This window comes from Pygocentrus nattereri, chromosome 30, assembly GCF_015220715.1.
Source record: "Pygocentrus nattereri isolate fPygNat1 chromosome 30, fPygNat1.pri, whole genome shotgun sequence".
NCBI classification, from domain to species: domain Eukaryota; kingdom Metazoa; phylum Chordata; class Actinopteri; order Characiformes; family Serrasalmidae; genus Pygocentrus; species Pygocentrus nattereri.
In genome coordinates, this window is record NC_051240.1 from 13,353,280 (window position 1) to 13,375,048 (window position 21,769).

Sequence of the window (21,769 nt, forward strand, 5' to 3'; positions counted from 1 at the left end):
TGTACTAATGCTGCTTTCCAATGCATTGTGTTTGAACATACAGCTATTACCACAGTGGCATGCACCCTGCTCTAATTGTGCCCCTACCAGAATTTTGCCTTGTGTGTGGCCCCTGAATGTAGATGTGATTTCAACAGTTCTTTTTGCTTTAAACTGGCTAACATTGATATTTTTTCAACTCTCAGATGTACGTTAGCTCTGTAAATTCTTAAAATTCAGTTTATTTTGAAGACTGACCATTCTTTGCATATTTTATCCCTACTATAGTGCTTAACAGCCACCTGCAATTAATACACATGCACACTAGACGAGGCCTTGAGAAGTGGTATTAACACCTGTGTTTGCAACAGTTCTGCCTGATGTGCAGCCTCCATGCTGTCTCTCAGCTCCTCCATGAGCTCAGCCTTCAGCTGGTTCAGCTCCTCTCTCCGCTGAGCTGCCTGATGCGACAACTCTCTCTGACGTTCTCGCTCATGTACCTTTGGGAAAAGAGCGTAGACATGGGATTAGGAGGCAAACAAGACAATGTTGAGGAGACAAAGATGCTGAGCTCTTTGCAAAGAAAAAAAAAAGCACAAAATGATAAACGACTTGCACCTGTTTAACAAGGCCGATCTGTTTCTTCTGTTCTTCTTCCAGGCTGGCCCGCAGTGAGGAGAGTTCCTTCTCCAAACGCAGATTCCAGTCTTGCAACTGGAAAAAAACTGTAATGTTTTATTCATCCTTTTAATCCATTTAAGGAAAATCACAATCAGATGACATTGATACCTCTTTTTGGTGTTTCTCCTCCAGTTTGTTCTTCTCCTCTTCATGCTCTCTCAAGTGGCCGTCCAGAGAATGTCTGAGCTCTCCCAGCTCCTTCTGGAAAGTGCTCTCTTTCTCCATTAGCTCTTCCTCTGCCTTCTCTTTTGCTTCCTTCAACTGCTCCAAGTCCATATCCTTTGCTTCAAGCTGGACCTGGAGGAAAGACACAAACAAAGGGAAGACTTGATTAATATTGGGGATGTACTTGGTTTTTGGTCACTGAAATTGGACTGCCAACATTTTCAGCAGAAAGGCAGGGGGAGTGAGGGAGAGCAGGATAATAAGACGAATAATTAGGTCTAATGAAGCGCCACAAAACCAATTTAACACATCCTAGTATTATAAAATTTTCTTAAAGAGTTCGATCCCTGGTCATGCTACAGCCACCTGTTGCCTTGAGCCCAAGAGAGCACAACTATCTTCACTCTCTGGGTGGTCCAATAAAAAAAATGTCATCTTTGTAGGACTTTCACAGTTTCAACAACAGACATTAGAAAAGCAATTTTAAAACTTCTGTTTTACAGCAGAATACTAACAGAGGGAATAAAATAACTCCACTATAGATTTGATTCCACATCCCACTCGATACACAGAATGGGCTACAGCACAACAGATGCTATCCGAAGCAAGGGTTTAGAATTGAAAGAATAAACAGAGCCAACATTTCTTTAAATTAATCAAATTAAAATAAAAAGTAAATTATTCTGTCTATAAATAAAAGTAAATTATTTAAAGTAATTTAGTTCGCCTTGAATGACAAGCCACTGTCTGTTGCTGGGGGTGCTTAATTTACCACAAAGCCTGTAATAATTTTTGTAAGCTTAAACATTTCATTTCTTGCCAGATTTTTTGTTTTTCACCGCAGCGTGTCCTAAATTTCAATTTCCAAGAAATTTCACTTTGGGGCATCAGTGGTAAGGAAAGGTTTCATTTAATTCAGAATTAGGTGAATATAAATTAAAGACAATTGCAGAATAAACTAGGTGTTTAAACAGCATATTCTGCCAGGTATCATACTGTATCATGGCTAGCACATTAGCTTGGGGCTAACACTGGCTTGTAGCCAGGGCATAAGAATGGGGCGCTATAAAGCACAGCATTTGCTGAGTGTTGCTACAGTTTGAAAGAATCAGGCAAAACTCTACAGTGCTATTTTAAAGTGTCAATCATTTGACTTTGGTAATGCTAAATGCTCTAATAGACCAAATAAAAACATTAACTAAATGGACATTTTCAGTCACGCCTTAATTTTGCATTATCAAGAAGTATACTAAATTGAGACAGTCTCAGTTTATACATTTCGTAGGTCGTTATAACCCCAGCATCGGAGATGATTAAAATATCACTCTCCAATAAATTATGACTAATCAAAGATTACAATTTGACAAAATATGTCAAAAACACTTTATCTAAAGACACTTTGTTTTAAAGTCCTGGATCAGCATTTTAAAATCACTCATCAGAGAGGGGTAGGCGGAAAATATCCAAACCTCAAAGTTCTCAAGTTCTGATTCCAAAACCTTTTCCATGCTCTGGGTCTGCTCCTCTAGGGCCTGCAGACGCATCTCCAGGGCGGCTTTCTCCACTGCGCCCTGAGTCAAAGCCTCCTCCATATTACTCAAGTTCTGTTTAAGGCACATCAACTTTGCTTCCAGGTCCGTTTTATCCTTCTCCAGCTTTTGTAGATTCTCCACCTTCTCCTCTACTTCTGCTCGAAGTTGCTGGAGTTCCCTTCTGGCAGAATCCACCTCAATGGTCTTCTGGCCTAGCAACATAGACGTAGCTTGGTTCTTTTCCCTTTGGTTCTCCAGCTGAGCCATGAGCTGGTCCCTTTGGGCTTGCAGGAAGGACAGTTGCCGACCAAATAGTGCCTGCACCTCACTGCTCACAGAGTCTCCTGCTACCTTTTGCTCTTGGATATCCCTGACCAGTTGCTCCTGCTGTTTGAGCTGCAGCACCAGCTTCACCTTCTCCTCCCCTAGTTCCTTCAGAAGTTCCTCAGGGGGTGAAAGGGTCTTTTCACTGAGGTCTGTGACGTCCAGCGTTATCTGCTCTCTCTCCTGCTGGCTCTGTAAGGAGCTAAGCTTGTTCTTCAAGTTGTCCTGCTCGTGAGTTTTTTGGCTGATAATTTCTTCACATTGAAGTCTCTTCTCCCGTTCCATCTCCAGCTCCCACTTCGCTTCCTCAAGCTCCTCTGAAGCTTTGCTCCATCGTTCTCGTGCTTCGTCCAGTTCCTCAGCTGAACATCGGACCTCCTCTTGAAGAACCTCTAGCTGTCTCTCCTTCTCCTCCAACTGGTCAGTCAAGTCCCTGCACTGCTGGATCAGAAGCTCCTTGCCTAAATCTATATTATCCACACTTTCATCCAGACCCTTCGAGGTAGAGCTGAAGCTTTGCCACTGAGCTTGTGTGAAAGACATCCCACCCAGGTCAGGTGGCTCATCCTCTGCCTGGTCTGCCTGTACAGACAAGGCTGAATCAGTGAGCTCAGCTGCATCACGGTGGTCAGAAAATCTTGACTCCAACTCAACCTCACTCTCCAACTCAAACTTAAAAGCTTCGGAGTTCTCCATGAGGCTGTGCTCTTCTAGACTTTGTTCCACCAATGAGCTTTCATGCTGCACAGCCATTGCCAAGTATCTTTCCATCAAGTCATTCTGATCTTCAGTAATATCCAAACTGGGCTCAGTCCTAGCAGCACTCTGACATACTGTCTCCTGGTTTTGCTGTTCTTTGGAGGCTTTGACCCAGTTCAGCCTGGCATCAAGCTCCTCAGAGACAGCATGTTGGGCAACCGAGTGGTTATGCTGTTGTGCTCTGTCAAGCAGCTCCTGAATACGCCTGACCTCCTCCAAATGCTCCTCCCGCAGGCGCTTCAGTGCAGCTTCATGGGCTTCAGCTAACTGAGTTACATTCATCCCTCTCTCTTCTTCAAGAGTCTGAAGCCTCAGTTCATAGTTGGCGATTTCAGATTCATGTCTGGAACGCAGGCACTTGCCCTTTTCCTCTTCCTCTTGAAGCCTGCTCTGAAGCTGTTGGACCAGCCCATCCAGACGAGCCATGTCCTGGTTGAGTTCTTCTTTCTCAGCCTTGTATTGCTGTGCCTGCCGGGCCTGTGCCTCTGCTTTTTGAAGCTCTGCCTGAAGCTCCATTAACCGAGCCTCCACATCAATCTTCTCACTCTCCAGATTATCCAACGCCCTCTGCAGGCTGTCGGCACGATCCTGCGCTCGCTTAGAGTTCTGCCTCTCTTCATCCAGCTCAGTTCTCAGATTATGAAGCACAGCGTTAGCGTTCAAGCTGAGGCTGCTTTCTGGGCTCTTATCAGTCCTTGACATTAGTTCACTGTGAGGCAGCGAGTTTGCCCTAACTTGCCCCATGTCGTTCAACGTGAAGGCACTCTGGAGCTGACTGAGGGAATCCTCCATGTCACCCAGTTTCTGTTGCAGAGCTGTGATTTCCGCTTCCTTCTGAGCCAAAAGGCACTGTTGATCTCTAGTCACCTACAATATACAGACAGAAACCCCAGAGTCAATATTCTTGAAAATCAGAATTGAAAAATAAGCATATGACAGCTTACTTTTTGGCTTCTATTTTAGCCTACGGTTTATTTTACAGTACTGGACTGATGAATCAAGTTTACCTTTGTCAATTTAATACTAGGTAAAAGGTGGATTCTTGATACTGATACAGGGGCACATAAAAACTACAGACAATCAAACAAGACCACAGTTGCTAAGAAACATCAGTAATAACTTTACCACACTACCCTGCGTAAAAAAAACATCTAAATAATATTTCAGCATGGGTTTCATTCTGAAATATATCATAAACCACTTTCATAAGTTCTCTTTCTTTGCATAACAAGTTGGTGGGAATGGGCTTTACACATACATGAAATATCAAAACTGTATTATGATTAAAACTAACTTTTATTACGCATCAGTTGATATTTTCAGAAACTTATATCCAATGTTACAAATGGATATAAAGCATTTTGGAATGAAACTTCTGAATGTTTTAAAAGCACATAAAACTGTGGTCTTCCATGACAGAGGTCCTTTAATTTAAACTTTAAACACACTGTTCAAAAGCAGGTGATGGTGGTAGTGCGCAATGGGGGCCGGTACCTTCTGAGAGTCCTCTATCTGCAGCTGCCACTGGTTCTGCTGGGCTTGAGACAGATCCACCCATCCCACACTTTTACTGCGCAGGTACTCTTTGGCCTGAGAGACAGAGATGCTGCCAGATTCATTTCAAGATCAAAACTACGACCAAAGTGAAATCAGTAGCAGGTAAAGGGTTTATCATCTTTATCTCTTACCTTGCATATAATAACATTTTGGCATTATAATGTCGTGGGTCGACACTTATTTGACTACCAAGCCTACATATTTATGGGTGGTAAAATAAAACAGATTCAATAGTTTGTTGTAAGGAAATAAAAGAATTGAACGATCTGAAAAATACGAGAAGACTCTTCAGAATTCAGAAGTGCAGGTCGTTTTATTCCTTCTTGAGCATGGAGAATGCTTCTCAAAGGGCCCACGGGCAACACTCACACACATACAGGGTTTGTACATAAATTTCATACCCTCAGTAAGGGTGGGGTGATATCGCCCCACCTCTTTTTGTTATCTCCTGATCTCATGACACCACCATTATGTTCAAGTTGACATCCATATGTCTATCCTATGGGATCATGTGGAAGCCATTATCTCCAAGCCTAGTCAATCATTTTTTTTTTTTAAATGACATTGTGCCAGGCACATCCTAACACATTCTAGCATGATTGCTGGTGTTTTTCCATCTCGGTCCTTGGCCTTGGGAAGTTCATAAGTTCACTCGCTCCCTATAAAGTGTTTTTCTTCTCTTACACCCTACTAAGGAAGCTTGTTTTAGGGCACTTGCTCCAATATGCTAGGCCATGTTGTACTTTATTTGTTTTATCCTGCATAATACAAAAGATTTTAATTTTTGGGAATCTTCAATTTACATGAATAATAAGGTTTATTAGGTAACCTGGCAGGTTAACAGCAGATATCATTGTAAATAAAATCATACCAGCGTACGGCTGTAAAGTTGAGACCCTTCTAGCAACTGTAGGATTAGAGCCCCTAACCAACCTGCTGTAAGGCTGGTTTCTAAACCCTACCTGTTGTAGCTGCTGCTGCAGTTCCTGTATTTGGCCAGTCAACTGCTGGGCTTCCAGCTGCACCTGGTCTCTGCTCATTAGCGCTGCCTGCAGGTTAATACTCAGCTGTGAAATGATCTCATTCCGCTTTTCCACTGCAGCCTGTAACTGCTGCAAGAAAAAAACACTAATTCAAAAATATAGAATATACAATTTTCTACCAAGCACTATGTCTTAGACACTTATACATGTTTTGCTTACCAAAACAGGTAAATATATTAAGCAAAGTGACAGGCTAAGAGCCAAATTTCTGACTGCATCAAATATATTGATTATAATGCATTTTTATTTTTTATTCATACGATTTAGCCCACAACTATCTTCATGCTACATCCAGTAATATTAATAGATATTTACACATGAATAATCCTGCTATTCCAAAACCCTTTCCCCCAAAGATCAAGGGTTTAAAATCTCAATTTTGTTACCAGTAAAGCATCATTAAAGCAAAAAAATCCATAATTCTTTTAAGAGTGGGTGGAATGGTCATACTTCAGAAGAACTGCTCTAATTAAAACTTCCCAGAATCATCACACGATCCTTTGAGAAGGGATTTATGAAAACTAGGGGAATGAAGCAAAAAGAAATCGAACTAATTATGCCTAGAAATGTACAGATGGTTGCTTTAGTTTTTCAGAGGAGCATGTAGCATGAACACAAATTAGTCCGTATGAACAAACATCTAACCTAGTTTAGAAAATCATGTCTGTGTGCGCTATTTTTGGGCACTGGCATTTTGAACCTCTGTACAATTTTTCAGTACAGTATATTCATCAACACAAATTGCTTTGTTGTAGCTGGAATGAGACCAGCAGCTTATTCAAGGTACATATAGCAAATAAATATGTAAGTAGGCACACAAGGTGGCAAATATATTTAATATACTGTATACCTTGAGCTGTTCTTTGCTAGTGTGCGTAACTATAATTTCTCCAAGAAGGTCCTGCATCTGAACAGGCTGCTCTGCTGTAACCTCGTCACCAGGAAGGCTCCATCCCAGGGCATCTGCATCTGCTTCATCTGTCTCCCTTCTATACTGACAGGCTACGGGATCACCAGTGATGCCATCAGGACATAAGGACTCCTGGAGCATTAGTCACAAATATGTGCATGTTTACCTCTGCAGGCATTACTATGACAAAACATCAAGCAATTTTACTGTTGCTGACTGCTATATCCCTGTACTACAAGATACATGCAGACAGATTCTCATCCAGTAAAACATTCTCTTGTTAAAGAACAGTTTGGTGCAAAAAAAAAAAAAAAAAAAATGATATATAATATATTTATAATATAAATATATATAAATATAAGTAACACTTTCCCACTTTACCCCAAATTCATCTGATCAGTCAAGACATGTTTGGTGTCCAACTTTTGACCTTTTTAGTTTAGTCTTTAGAACTGGAGATGCTAGGCTAACAGTGCTAACAAAAACAAAGCAAACAGTCACCCTAACCGATCCATATCTCAACCCCCTCAAACCTGCATCCAGATCTTAATTCAGTGGCAAGAAAGGCAGTGTGATTTAGAACATTGCCTGACTCACTATGACCTATAAAACAGACAGAAGTGTAGCTAAAAGAAGGGTAAGTCATTTTTAACCAGGTTTACTTTTCTGAACTCAATTTGGCATCACTACATGCAAGCTGACTAAAGATGTGGCTAATGCAATTCAAACAGAGGCACCATAGGGTAGAGTTGAGTGAGTATACTAAAAGAATAAAATAAAAATTCATATTAAAATCACTGTCTGATTATGAATACGAAGACCACATTTTCTGCACAAACGAGCCTCCGCTGCCTACATTTACACAAACACACAGGAAATGCTTCAGCTGGATGCTGGACCACCAGTAGCTCCACATATGGCAGGATGCCGGTCATGTACTTACAGCAATCGCCAGGTGATGCAGACTGAGGATAAGCCACTTTTTAGTTAGTACTACTGTGCAATTACTGTGCCATTTTACAACACGCCTCTAACGACGGGGTAATCATTTTAGATAGTTTGAGAGCAGAATATTACTGTAAAGCATGAGATTCTACTTTTACCTTAAATATGGTATAACCATGCCTTTTAACTAAATCTTTTTTGTTGGTTTAACTTCATATATCGACATAAACAAACAAATACACAATCACAAGATATTTGGCAAAGATATTAGCAAAATTTTAGCACAAAACACGTCTTGGCTGATCAGCTCAAGAGTGGAAAATCAGTTAAATTTGTTAAACAAGGGGTACACTTTAATAACCTGAATTTAAACATAACAAAAAAGCCCCTAAAACTAAGCCAATATAGAGGATTATGTGGAATCAAACCTCTGAATCTTCCTTGCCATCCTGTTCATGGGAGAGGTCAGTTTGGGGCTCCTCTAGGTGGTGCTCTTGTGCTGAACGGTCATTCGTCTGGACAGTCTGGCTCTTCCTCTTCGGCGTCTTTTTCTGCGCATTCGCACCGTCACCTTTCGCGCGCCGCTGTCTATAGTGCGCAAGCTGCGCCACAAGTTGAGGGACAAGTAGAAGGAGAGATATGTCAGGACGAAGTAGCAGGAATACACGATCAACATGCTGTCTTAGATTAAGGATCAGCCAGGTCAAAAGTGAAGACGACACTGCCCACCGACATGCCTGCATCTATGCATTTCCTGATTTTCTAAAAGAAAGGGTCATGCCAGAGGCAAAAAAAGCAGCAGAAGGCAGCCTCATCTTAGAAAAACTGGAAGTCCATCACTGGAAGCAAACAATCTGAAGAATCCACAAGGGTCCTCCTTTCGGAGCAGCAGAGATCTTCAGCTCCTAGAGGTCCGCATGTCTAGAAAAGATGCCATTTCCAATCTCTCAACCAGCCCAGAGAAAAACCATGGAATTTTCCCCTTACATTTCACAGAAATCTGGCTGAACACTCCCATCTACAACCCATCTCATCACAGCTTCTTTAAGCAGCTTACTCCAGATTAGAGCACATCGGAAAGAGGCCCCCGTAGATGGTGCGCATCCCTAACCCTGTTTACATCACGACACGCCCATGCACCCATGGACTTATTCAGTAACAGCACCAGTCACTCAGCATCAGTCCATCCATCAATAAAATTCCACAATTTCTAGCGAGAAATTAGTTTGCAAGATCCTAGAAGTCAAATGCTGGAAATGTAGAAAGAAAAAAAAGAAAAGAAAAAAAAGGGTGGAGCAAATCATGCAAATCACTCATGTAAACAAGCAGACCAAAACATGGTCAAACAGAGTTACCGCCCAGAACTGCCCCAGGATCTCTTGCACTACTGACCCAGATTTTACCAGAAAAAGGCACGAATTAGCCTAGAAGAGCAGGCAGTTCCGTTAGATTACATGCGCCCTCCTTTCAGCAAATATGTGCACAGCCAGTTTATCCCAGACCCACTGTCATATCAGATCACACACAGCTGCAGCTGGAGCCTCAAGCATGAACCACAAACAGCAACTAAGTCGGTCACATGTACGTCAGTTTTATGCATGTGTAATTTGATATACTTAGAATAAGAACCACTGTTCATTTAAGTGTGTTTGTAGATTCAACCAGAAGGTGCAGGTGTGGCAGCTTAAGACTTTTTTTTAAACCTGCTCATAATATTCAAATTGTACTAAATACACTAAGAGCCCTCAGTAACATTGGACATCTGTAGGCAGAAGCAGACCATCATCTTGTTGTGAGCCAAGAACATCAGCTAATATTAGCAACTCGCAGCATCATCAGTCTCTGCTGATGAGACGCGCTGAGGCTTTCAACATGGCCTCTGATGATGGGGCAGATCCTTGGGAAGCTCATTATGAGGCACATTCTGTTTAACTACAAGATAATACAGGCTGAACCAGTGAAGCTGAATACACCATGGAAGGTTTTACAAGAACACAGAATCCATCTATACCATGTCTTTTTATGACTAGGTCTAATGAAATAAGAGGTGATGAGCAGAAACTTAAAATCAGAGTATTCTGAGTAGCTTCACTCCAAATTAAGTACGCTAATATCGTCGCCCACCTTAAAATCAGTATTGGCCATAAACAATCATATTTCCCAGACCCTAATCTTGAAGACATTTCTTAATTTTACAGATCAGCATTAAACTAAAAGCCATTAAATGATATTAAAACAAACACATACAAAAAAAAAAAAAAAAAAACAGGAAACATTTAATTAAAAAGAAAAAGACAAAAATGGGGCAATCTTAGGAGCATGTACCAACACCCAGCAATCTGAAATGTTCAGTGGTCTAATGGCTAGGTCTAGTGCCTTAAAAGGGCAAGTGTGCCATCTATAGGACTACAAAGCCATGACCATGATTTTTTTCCTTCATGAACATTAATTTTACAGCCAATTTTACAAAATCCTTACAGTTAAACAGGCAGTTTTAGTTGCTGTGCCTTTAAGACTGATATGTAAACGATCCCTATTCTGATTGGCTGCCATGTATTGTTCCTAATGTAAACAAACAGCCTGGGCTATAACACTTCTCATATCTTTAAAGCATATGAGCAGGGCTAAACAGTCATCATACAAGTGGATACACAAATGTAATGGTTTTCAAAAACTAATTCAAAACAAGCTGTTTGTGCAGCTAAGTGGCCATTTAAACCGCAGAGCTAAAGGCAAATTTCACTGATGTACTTGCTGTTCAGATGTTAAGGTTTTAAGTGCGTTTCGAAACTGACTCATTTCACAGTGGTGGTGATGAGAACCAGGTGTTGCAAAGTCACAAATACAGCCATTTTATTCATCGTCCCAAATGTAAACGTCTGAGTTTTTACATGTAATGTTGATAATGGTTTGCTGGTGGGAAATCCAAACAAAAAAGTTTAGTTTGGGAATTGTTTTGCCTTATACAGCCCTGCATGAACCCCTCCATCATGAATGTACTTTATACAATGTTTTAGACTAAAATCGTTTTCCAACATTAATGAGAAGCAGTGTCTCAGGCATCAGGGAGCATATTTGTATAACTTTATACAAACGTGTATAACGTAGGTTTCAGAGCCATTCAACTCTTCAAACATTTGGTTCATCACCAATGTGAACAACTTGGCTAGAATGGAGTATTTCACATCAAAACTCTATGAATGAGTTTGTTTACAACACACACACACACACACGCGCGCTTTCCTTCTGGGGGGCGCCGGAGACTATACCAGCTGACATCGGGCGGAAGGCACTATACACACCGGACAGGTCGCCAGTCCATTACAGGGCAGACCGAATGTATATGTCTGTCTCTCACACACTCCCACCTAGGGGCAATTAACATGTCCAAATGGCCTGACCACATATCTTTGGACCATGGGAGGAAAATGGAGTGAACATGCAGACACGAGGAGAACATACAAACTCCACACAGAAAGGAGCCTGGTCGCCCGGCCAGGGAATCGAACCCAGGCCCTTCTTGCCACGAGGCAACAGCGCTACTACCTGTTTACAATACAGCCTTTTAAAAAAAAGGCAGAATTGCAGAAAAATCAGTGGAAACTTTGGCTTTCCATGATTTGGGCCCTTTCAAAATAAACTAAAGAACAAATCACTTCTATCAAATTCTAATTAACTGCATTTGCATTCTTCAAATATGTAAATTCAAAGCTTTGGAATGAAAGAATTCAATTACATTTGCCAGGTAATGATTTGCTGCTGTGACCTTCACTTTATTTTGCCCCACACAAACCCCAGACACCTACGCCTGGAGTCGTCACATCAACTTCACAGACTCTTATTAACTCAGTTAAACCTTTATTTAAGCAACTTCATTAAAGAGAGCAACATATGCTGTTGTGTCATCAGTTATATCACACTGAACTGACAGTTCAGTTCATCCTTTATAAAACGGCTTTCTGAGCACGTCTACTCTGGCTCTCAGGACACACAAGAAACCCAGCTGCGCCATCAGCTTATACCCGAACATTTAAGACCTGCCAGACCAGGTGATCATCTGAATGTGATGCATTCTGGTGGTGATTACAGTAAAACTAAAGCCCCCTTTCCCCCACAAACAAAATACCACCTGAACACTGAACACTTTGTTGGCCAGATGCAACAAATACCAGCAACGAACAACGAACATTTGCCCCGTCAATGTCTAATTTTCAACCAGGTTTATGAGACTCTCGGAGGACTGTAACCAGAGAAGCTAACGGACAATCAGGAATCACGTTCACTAGCGACGCGGACACTGAATTCCCCTGACGTTATCCAACGACGCTTAAAGGGGAACTCCACCAACCTCTCAAATTCTACATAATTAAGCTAAATGATTTAGATGTAAACAGTGATGGAGAACGGTTTGATGTGAAAGGCTACGTTCTTTAAAAACTAAATTGTCCGCAGTGGCGGTGATAAAAACAACAGGTCTGAAGAGTTTAATGCCTCTCAAAGTCTGCTCACATTAAGCCAATCATACAAAATGGTTAAATACATGTTAAGTGATGTCTGACACACTGATTATGACAGTAGCTTACATGAAAGACGTTGAGTCAAAGCAGCCCCGAGAAACCCTTTTTTTTTTTTTTAATATATGACTCTTTGACCATTATGAACACGCCATGTAACCTAGATTAACTGCTGGTTTTAAATAACAAATAAAAGGGCTTATTAGTGCTGTATAACTCGTGACCCCCAGTTCCCATCACCACCACTGTAAAGAAATTGAGCCCAAGTTTCTCTACAAGTAACCGTTTCAAATCACACCACTCTGAATGCCTCTCTTTACATCTCAAAGTCCGAACGGGTCAGAAATTTTGAAAAATTGGCGGAACACCCCTTTAATTTGCATCCTAAAACTTCGTACTGAATGACCATATATCCGCTTGAGTTACTGCATTTGTACGGGTTCAGACGCCCATCACGAAGCGGGTTTACTGCACAACCCGAGGTTTCCTTTTTTTATGGGAGCGATTCTGACCGCAAACAACGGTGACGCGCAAGATATTCGCCAAAACTTAATGCGAGCACAAACAAGCTGCCTTCACATTTCACGTCTAGCATAAGGCTACTTAGCAAGCTAGCCGTATCAGAGGTGCGCAAAAAGCAAACGAACAGAGCTCTCCAGCGCCAGCAGCCGGGGTGAAACGGTCGTTCTGGTCAGTTAGCAGGCGAGTTTGCAGAACCGAGCCAAACAACCGACCCGGCTAACAGGTTAGCGGCACCAAAGTTAGTTAGCAAACACAGCTAACCTGAAGCTAGCTAGCCAGACTAAGGTTAGCACTTTTTACCCACCTTTGCTCTCCCGGCCTCTAGTTTCCGTCGCCTTTCATCTTGGTCCATCTCTCGAGTCAGCTGAGCTCATAGAGGAACGATAATTTTAGCGCAGTCCGGAGATTTCGCTGCTAAAACAGCCACAAGCCTCGTTTCCAAGTTCAGACGATTCTCGCTCCGGAATAACTGTCAGTACACATTTCAACATGGCCGCGAAGCGCTGTTAGCCCCGCCCTTATGAAGTTCTCCTCACCTAGTAGCCAATCAAATCGACGGACACAAACACTGTAGCCAATCAAATCGTCGCTCGGGGTCCACGCACCTGTGCCGTTAAAAACCCTCCTCTCTTTATACGCAAAGTCTGACGCAAATTATATAAAAACATGACATAAAAATAAACAAACTGTGTGAGAACCGTGCGCTGTAATCATTCCAAGGACAGATCTGTGTACTGTTTGGGGATCGACTTCTATATTTATATTCACACACAAGCTCTCAAACGGCCAATCTCGTTGTGGACTGGTCGAATGGGCGCCGCCCACACCGCCTATAGGAAAAGGCGCGCGCAGACGCGGGGAAATCAGTTTAACCAATAGCGGCTCAGCCGCTTCACAGTCTCAACGGGAAACTTCTCTCATAAAGGCCTGAATCCACGACAAAGTGTTTGGCTTCGGTTGCACAGGCACCTTTTGCACAACGACCCCAGAGGGGATTGGTGTTAAAGGGGAACTCCACCCATTTTTTTCAAAATTTCTGAATAATTCAGTCCTTTGAGGTGTAAACAAAGTCATTCAGAACGGTTTGACGGGCAATGGTTCACTGTAGAGGAACCTAAAGACTCAGATGCCTTTACCAGAGGTGGACGAAACACACAAATCATGTACCTGAGTTAAAGTAGAGACACCCAAGGTAAAATATTACTCCAGTAAAAGTAGAAGTCCTTACTCTAGACCTCAACTTGAGTAAAAGTACAAAATTATTTGCCTTCAAATGTACTTAAGTATCAAAAGTAAAAGTACTAAAAGATTAATTCTGGCTCTGATGTTTCATGAACTTCATGAACTCATTTCAGGTGAAAGTCCTCCAGTGTCTCTCTTGGTAAACCAGTCTTTTAATAGAACGTCATTAATTAGTGATGCTGACGTCTATTAAAATGATCATAAGCACAAAACACTGAAGGTAAACAGTTTCCATCAGGGAGAACCGAGTGGCTCTGAAATCACTTTTTACACACAAGCAAAGTTTCAGTTTCAGATTTATTTACAACTTAGTTCCAAGTTTAAGTTGAATAAAAACTGGCTTTAAACTCAGGATCACAGATGAGCTCCTTTACTATGTTGATCTGTCGGCCTCTGTTCATAAACATAAACCAGCCCAAACTCATTTACTATAAAATGAAATGGTGTTTGTAGAAATTCAGAAAAAAGCCGCGTCAGTCTCGACTGCGTATGTGGACATATTTCTATATTGGGCTCTATTTACACAAAGTTAGGTTTGTTCATCGTTTAGGTGACGCATGTGCTCCCAAAGTTTTACGCTGCTGCGCTGACGTTGAACCGTGTGCTGCACTGGGTCGGTATGACCAACAGGTCAAAACAAGCTCAGTACAAAGTGACCGCTGGGCCCTGATTGGTGCTCTGGCTTTGCGCTTCTTTTGTTTTGCGACGTTTTTATACACACAGAAACCAAAAGGAACGACAGATTTCTCAAAATGTAGCGGAGGAAAAAGTCGGATATTAGACTCTGAAATGTAGTGGAGTGAAAGTCAAAAGTCACCCAGAATGAAAAAACTTAAGTAAAGTACAGATACACAAAAAAATACTTAAGTACAGTAACTAATTACATTTACTTAGTTACTGCCCACCACTGGTCTTTACAGTGGTAATGATAGGAACCAGGAGTCATGATGTCTACAACACAAATATAGCCATTTTATTCATTATCTAAAGCCACCACTGAAACTACACAAACCTTCTCAGTTTTAAGGTAAAATAGCCATAAATCTGAAAAAATGAGTTTTCTTTGGTGACTGTTTTGCCTTACAAATACAAGTCAAACACAAATGTTGCAATCAATTTTATTTAACTAAACTATTAATGAACCTGTACATGTTTTCTGAGTTTTATACATTATTATAAAATAGTGGTAGAGTAAGATTTGGGTACTTTGGCTTCTATTTTGCATCATAGCATCCTGTACGTGCCTTTCTGCCATGAATGGTTTTAAAAATATATATTGACTTACTACTAAGTTCACTTTTTCAAAAGTTTCCACACTTCTCTCTACATGACCAACCAGCTCAGCAGGTCGCTTTATACCCAGAAACTGCAGAAACCTCACGACGAACTGATTTCAGCAACCCATCAACACTACTGGACAAATACTTTGGATTCAGGTGACAATCAGAACGCAGGACGCTGGCAGCCAATCAGCAAGCAGCAATCAGCTAGCCACCTAGAGAATCAGCTAGAGAACATAATCAAATCTGTTTTTTTCTGCAAGTTTAAGTGCACAGTATCTATTTACATGCTGAGTTTAACGTATTGGGAAAGAACAAAGCACACAATATAAAATGTGCCACAATTTTTGTACATGCCTCATTTTGTTTTTCATTTTTTTCCCCAGCATGGCACATTCAGCATATAAACAGTAATTGTGCATTAAAATGAGCAGAAGTGTGTTCTCTGTAGAGAATGAGTTCATTTATTTTCACTCAGAATATCAACAAAACATGTAATTTGACACAAACTCATGCGTACCACACCTATTCAGCCAGCAGCACTTCAGCTGCTGAACAAGGAGTGGTCAGATTGCTTTTTGAATGAGGTGCAATATAGACCAGCCAATCAGAAAACAGCTCATTTACATACATCAGTCTTAAAGGCACGGTTACAAAAAACAGTTTATTTAATTCTAAAAGGAAAGGTCATACTAAGGTCATGTAAAAATGAATTATGATTTTTTTGGTACATAGACCCACCTAACCATTGTAAGTGGTCTCCAAAACACATTCAAATACAAGAACAGAGCAGGAAATGTGGCCTTTAAACAAGGAAATATGACTTTAGACTTGCACTGATTCAGCTTTCCACTCTCCTGAGCACCTTCACACACTTAAGGCTTCAGACATTTAAGCACAAGCCTTTAGACTGTCTTCACAATTCTGGAAAACACACATTCAGACTCTTTGTTCCACACTTTTGACTAGTAGTCAATGATCATACAACAGACCTCCAATCAGAGTCTTTTACCTGTAAAGTCTAGAACTACGTATCTCATTCAAGGACAGCTTGGCTTGTAACATGGCAACAGGTGTACAGGGCAGGGCCCATCTCAGGAACACACGTATGTTTCTGGCAACCAAGATAAATAAAACAAACACTGGCATGTGAGGAAACATGAATTGCACTCGGCGGTTTAACAGAAACATTGGATTTGATGCATGTTAGACAAAAGTATGTGTTATAATCTTACACATTATGTGACTGATTTCGTGTAATTCATAGAATAAAAAAACAAGTTTGCGACAATGGTGGATCCAACGATTGACCAAATGACTCGACTGAAGCTAAAGCTGCTGGAAAAGGTGAGAGAAGTTCATTTATTCTATACAATAACATGTAAATCCCTGTTTATTAACAATACGGTTATTTATAATCTGTCATTAAGCATCCCTGTATCAGGTATTGCCAAACATCTCTGTGTTGCTTTACCTTGTGTTTCATATATGCAGCTGATGATTTGATATCCTTTTTTTTTGTCTGACATTAGAGACTGGAGAATGAGAGAGATGAAAGAGGAGCTTCTGCACTTTCCATGAGTAATGTCTGCCCTGAATCCTTTCTTTGTACTTTACTGTGCAGAAGTTGTTTAGTTTATTTTCAGCATCAAGAAAAAAGCAGAAAATATTTGTAACAGAATTTTTTTGTGTTTAATGTGTGCACTATGTATTTATTACAGCTTGCATTCATTTAGTTTTTCAAAGAAATCTGCAGGGATGTTTTTACGCAGTTTAAAAAGATCAGTCTTAGAAGTTGGTTGCATTTTCTGCTTCTTATGATAAAAGAAATCCCAAACACATTCAGTGATGTTGTGGTCTGGACTCTGGGGTGGTCAGAAAATGATCAAATGGTGATCAAAAATATGATTACTCAAAGTATTTGCCCTCCTATGACTTGCAAACTCATTGTTTTGTGACAGGAAGTTATGACGGACAGACAGACGCATTACACAGCGCTCTGAGACGTAAGAGAGACCTGCTGCGAAGACTGAGGGTACCACCATCGCCTCACCATTAACGGCACTACAGATAATACTTACTACGTGACCTGTTACTCTGACTCTGCAGTCAGCATGGCCACATTGTGATGGCTAGTAATAATATGCAGCCTGTTTCACACTATGAACCCTATAGTATATTAGCAGCCGGGCCTGCTTTATGTTTTATATTGGTGTTTCTGTGTGCATGTGTGTGTGTGTGTCTGTCTGTCTGAGACAGGAGCAGCATGTGTTAGAGGAGCTTGGAAGGCCGCATACGTGGGCTGGACCCCGCAGACACCAGCATTACGACTCTTTACCTGCTCCTCCTGTTCATATCTATCAGTCACCTTCTCCTGCTGCTCCTCCCGCTGCTCCTCTTCCACCTCCACCACCTCCAAGAATCATCCAGCACACTGTGAGACAATGTACCTTTCACAATATTTCTATGATGTCCAAAAGCACCCAGACATCCGTTTTGATCAGTGGGTTTAGCTATGTTAAAGTTCAGCCATTGTGGTGAAGCAGTGGAACTGTGTTCTCCACAGTGGAACTCAGGAGAATACAACACATTCTCCATCAATCTGAAGAACCATTTCTTAAGAAAAAACATTTTTTTAAGAGGGAAGTTCACTTGAGGGGTGGCACAGTGTGGACATTTTATATATTTGTAAACATACTGAAAATGTTTGTCAGTTGCGAATACACAATGAAATCAAGTCACTACAGTTATTACACTGATCCTTATCCATCCTTATCAGTTTATAATGGACAGAATTTTTGTCTCTTTTGTCTCTTTTACTCTGTAGATTCCCCAGCAGCCCGCCACCATTATCCAGCAGCTGCCTCAGCAGCAGCCCCTAATAGCGCAGATTCCACCCCCCCAGCCTGTCCCACATAGATCAGGAAGCATTAAAGAAGGTAACGCACTCGCTTTCCATCTCACAAGCTACACCTCCTTTCCACTGTGCTCCACATAGCTCCGCTGTATCCATCTGTTATCATGTACAATATTTCAGTCATCATTGCTCAGTTTCTGACCACAGGACCACTATTAGTCGGATATTATATATACTTTTATTGTAAACCAATACTTTTATTGTAAGCCAATGGAACCAGACTTTTTTCATTCAGTCATTTTGGGCTGTTTCTTTTGGTCCATTCATCATGAAATTTACACATGATGTAAAGGGTAACATTTTCGAATTATGTGAAAAAGTGAAAAGCAAACAAACAAAAACAGCAGAAATATGAGGTTTTCTTCTGACAGCAGAGATAAATTTATAAATATAAAATATATTATGTAATTGGTGCTTTATTGATGATGCGTGACTAATGATGGTTGACTGTCTCACTTTCCATAATTGAGGAGTCATGAAAGGCTGCCATGCATCATGCTAGAGAGGCACTGGTCACCCCAACCACCTACTGGTTATGCCCCTAGCTGGTACGAGTGTATCAGACACAGTGGTGTTGCTGGGGTTTTACACTTGTCAGTGTCACAGCTAAGTTGAGAGTGGTCCACTGCTCAAAAATATCCAGTCAGGTGCAGCTCTGCAGACAGAAACTGACCACTAATGATGTATGGCAACAGATGGGCTACAGACTCTAACTGTACACCTACTTACAGCAAACAACTTTTGGTTCAATTGCGTTGAATTGATTGGTTTAATGTTTTTCAATGTGCATGTCACACAACAAGAGAGTAAATAAAAATAACAATACTGAGTGATAATACCAGGCTACACAGATCATCGTCCATTCTAGTGACCACTCATACTAGTGACCTGTTGATGCGTAATGAAAATCTTGTTGAGTAGTGGGTCAGTTTGACTGTGACTATAATTTAAATTAATTTGATTCTCAGACATGGTGGAGTTGATGTTAATGCAGAATGCTCAGATGCACCAGATCATTATGCATAACATGATGCTAAAGGCACTTCCTCCAATGGCCTTCGCTCAGAGTGGTCCAGGGAGTCCGTACACAGGCCAGGTGACCTTCCCCTATTCTGTTTACCATCATTCTGATCATATTTGATAGAGCTGGATTGTTTATTACATATCAACACAAGTTAATTGAGGATATGTACTTGTATGGTGTGAAGGAGAGCTTTATAAAGCCCAGGGGAGGGGCCATTCATCATCATCATCACTACAGCCCTCCACCGCTCCCTCCCATCCCTCCCAGTAGTTACTCAGCTTGGCCGGCAGGACGGGGCGGAGCCTATCAGCCATCCATTCATCATGTAACTGGCCCTGTGACTCTTCCTGCCCTAAACCCGTAAGAGTCAACATAGCATGCAATTAAAATTGACCAGTTTAAAGAAGAATTCCACTAATTTTTTACCCATAATGCAGATTTTAATATATGAAAGGTAAATCTTTTTCACAGTGGTGGTGATAGGAACCACAATACTTACAACACAAATACAGCCATTTTATTTGCTGTCCAAAAGACCAGCAAACCCATAAATATCTTCTTATTTATGTATGTAATGCTGATCATTTTAAAATAGTGGTAAATCAGAGAAAAAACTCTTTCGGGAGTATTTTGCCTCATAATGGCCTTGTACTTCAATGAAGAGAGGTTTAAAAAAATATCCCGGGCCAAAGCTTTATCTCAAGACGATCATAAAACAATGTCTCAGGCACCAAGTAACGCATTGGTAAACATTTCACATGATAATTTTAGCTTTTACAACAGAGGTCACTAATAGGTCGGACCGCGGTCTGAGTCCAGACCCAGATGCTGCCCTATGCAGTCCTGGGCCTATAACAGATAAATTAAGGAGAATTATTTAATTTCGACCAGGTGATTAGTGGCCCAGGAAACTCCCAGACCAATCGCATGTGCTGTAAAAATCCAGAGTGAGTGGCGCCACACAGGGGAGGGACGAGGCAAGAAACAGCAGTCAGAGAAGAAAGTGAGCTGGATTATTTTGCATGGTGTGCTCTAAAAGAGAAATTTTTGTTGAAATCTGACTGAATTTGACTCAACATTCAGTTGTTAACTACATAAGATGTTGATATAACTACTACTTCAGTTTAAAGTATATGGCACTGAAACACAATTCAAGCCAGACACTATGAGGTTCCGGACCTTTGCTTGAGGAAATTTTCTTTGACTGGACCTTTTAAATTACAGACCTCTGTTTTAGAGACACATAACACTTCACATGTCTGGTTCCTATCACCATCATTGTGGACAGTACTAATTAAGTGATTTTTTCTAGAATGGAGCATTTCATATTAGACCTCTCTGAATTACCTCATTTACATCTTAACAATTTCATTATTCAAAAAATGTTTATAATCTGTAGTGTTGTCCTTTACCTAGGCAATATAGTGTTAACTCTAATGACAGTAATGCACCTTTATGAAAGTTCATTCACAAATCAGTTAATCAGTCTCAGGTATTTATGTGTGAATGCATAATCTCAGGCCTAATAACAATACAAATAGTCATTTTACGTTAAAAGCTGTGCTAAAAGATAAAAAGATGTTTTGTTGTGCTTTACTGACATCCTACAGAATGACCATTGCTGGACTGAAGTGAGGTAAATGCACAAGGATTATAAAACCAAATGTATTTATTCAAACATATTCAAATTTGTGCTCTGCCTCTGATACTGATAAGATCTTCTGTTTATCCCTCTCAGCCTCCTGTGCTTCTCTCAACTTCAATGAAGAACAGAACTTACAGGACAAACACACACTGCAGGCTGAAAAATGTTCTTGTGACTGAATTATACCATAGAATAAAGCTGTGTTTTAAGATTGATTTGTTGTTTGTCATCAATCAATGCTTATTGTATGTTACCAGATGTTATATGCCATATCAGGGGAAACTCATACAGTTAGTAGCTGCAAATGTCCAGTAAAGAATTAAGTGAGCCAGAGATTTGGCAAACATACATTACAATTGGCAATTTGATTTACAACATGGAAAATAAATAAATGATTAAATACATGAAAAGAAAAGGCACATCATATACACATTCAGCAATGTAAGAATCATTCATTAACATAAATGGTAAATAAATAAATAAAAAAGCAGTGGGTGACATAAACAAATCATGTGCTTGAGTTAAAGTAGAGATATCCAAGGTAAAATATTACTCCAGTAAAAACAGAAGTTCCTCCCTTTAGACCTCCACTTGAGTAAAAGTACAAAAGTATTTACCTTCAAATGTACTTAAGTATAAAGTAAAAGTACTAAAAGATTAAATATGACTCTCTTCATGAACTCATTTCAGGTGAAAGTCCTCCAGCGTCTCTCTTGGTAAACCAGTCTTT

General features: G+C 40.6%; 2 protein-coding genes across 5 annotated transcripts in view; one reads left to right on the forward strand and one right to left on the reverse strand.

Annotated features, from left to right (window-relative positions):
- The window catches only part of pcnt (pericentrin), a 50,124-nt gene extending 36,713 nt beyond the window's left edge, over nt 1–13,411 (reverse strand). For all 4 annotated transcript variants that reach the window (XM_037536439.1, XM_017703671.2, XM_017703670.2 and 1 more), the window contains exons 1-9: nt 13,236–13,411; nt 8,324–8,497; nt 6,891–7,082; nt 5,960–6,109; nt 4,935–5,030; nt 2,295–4,307; nt 769–957; nt 598–693; nt 336–479 (exon numbers count right to left, since the gene is read on the reverse strand). In XM_037536439.1, the coding sequence (XP_037392336.1) occupies nt 336–479; nt 598–693; nt 769–957; nt 2,295–4,307; nt 4,935–5,030; nt 5,960–6,109; nt 6,891–7,082; nt 8,324–8,497; nt 13,236–13,283 (3,102 nt within the window). In that variant the 5' untranslated portion in view covers nt 13,284–13,411. The remainder of the gene's footprint in view (nt 1–335; nt 480–597; nt 694–768; nt 958–2,294; nt 4,308–4,934; nt 5,031–5,959; nt 6,110–6,890; nt 7,083–8,323; nt 8,498–13,235) is intronic.
- A 3,274-nt stretch (nt 13,412–16,685) lies between these two features.
- zgc:112416 (uncharacterized protein LOC550509 homolog) lies at nt 16,686–21,243 on the forward strand. Its single transcript, XM_017703634.2, has 9 exons — nt 16,686–16,800; nt 16,986–17,034; nt 17,415–17,488; nt 17,713–17,889; nt 18,281–18,392; nt 19,339–19,466; nt 19,579–19,754; nt 21,005–21,030; nt 21,133–21,243. The coding sequence occupies exons 1-8, from the start codon at nt 16,744–16,746 to the stop codon at nt 21,027–21,029; spliced, it is 798 nt and encodes a 265-aa protein (XP_017559123.1). The 5' UTR covers nt 16,686–16,743; the 3' UTR covers nt 21,030; nt 21,133–21,243.
- Nucleotides 21,244–21,769: the final 526 nt, after the last annotated feature.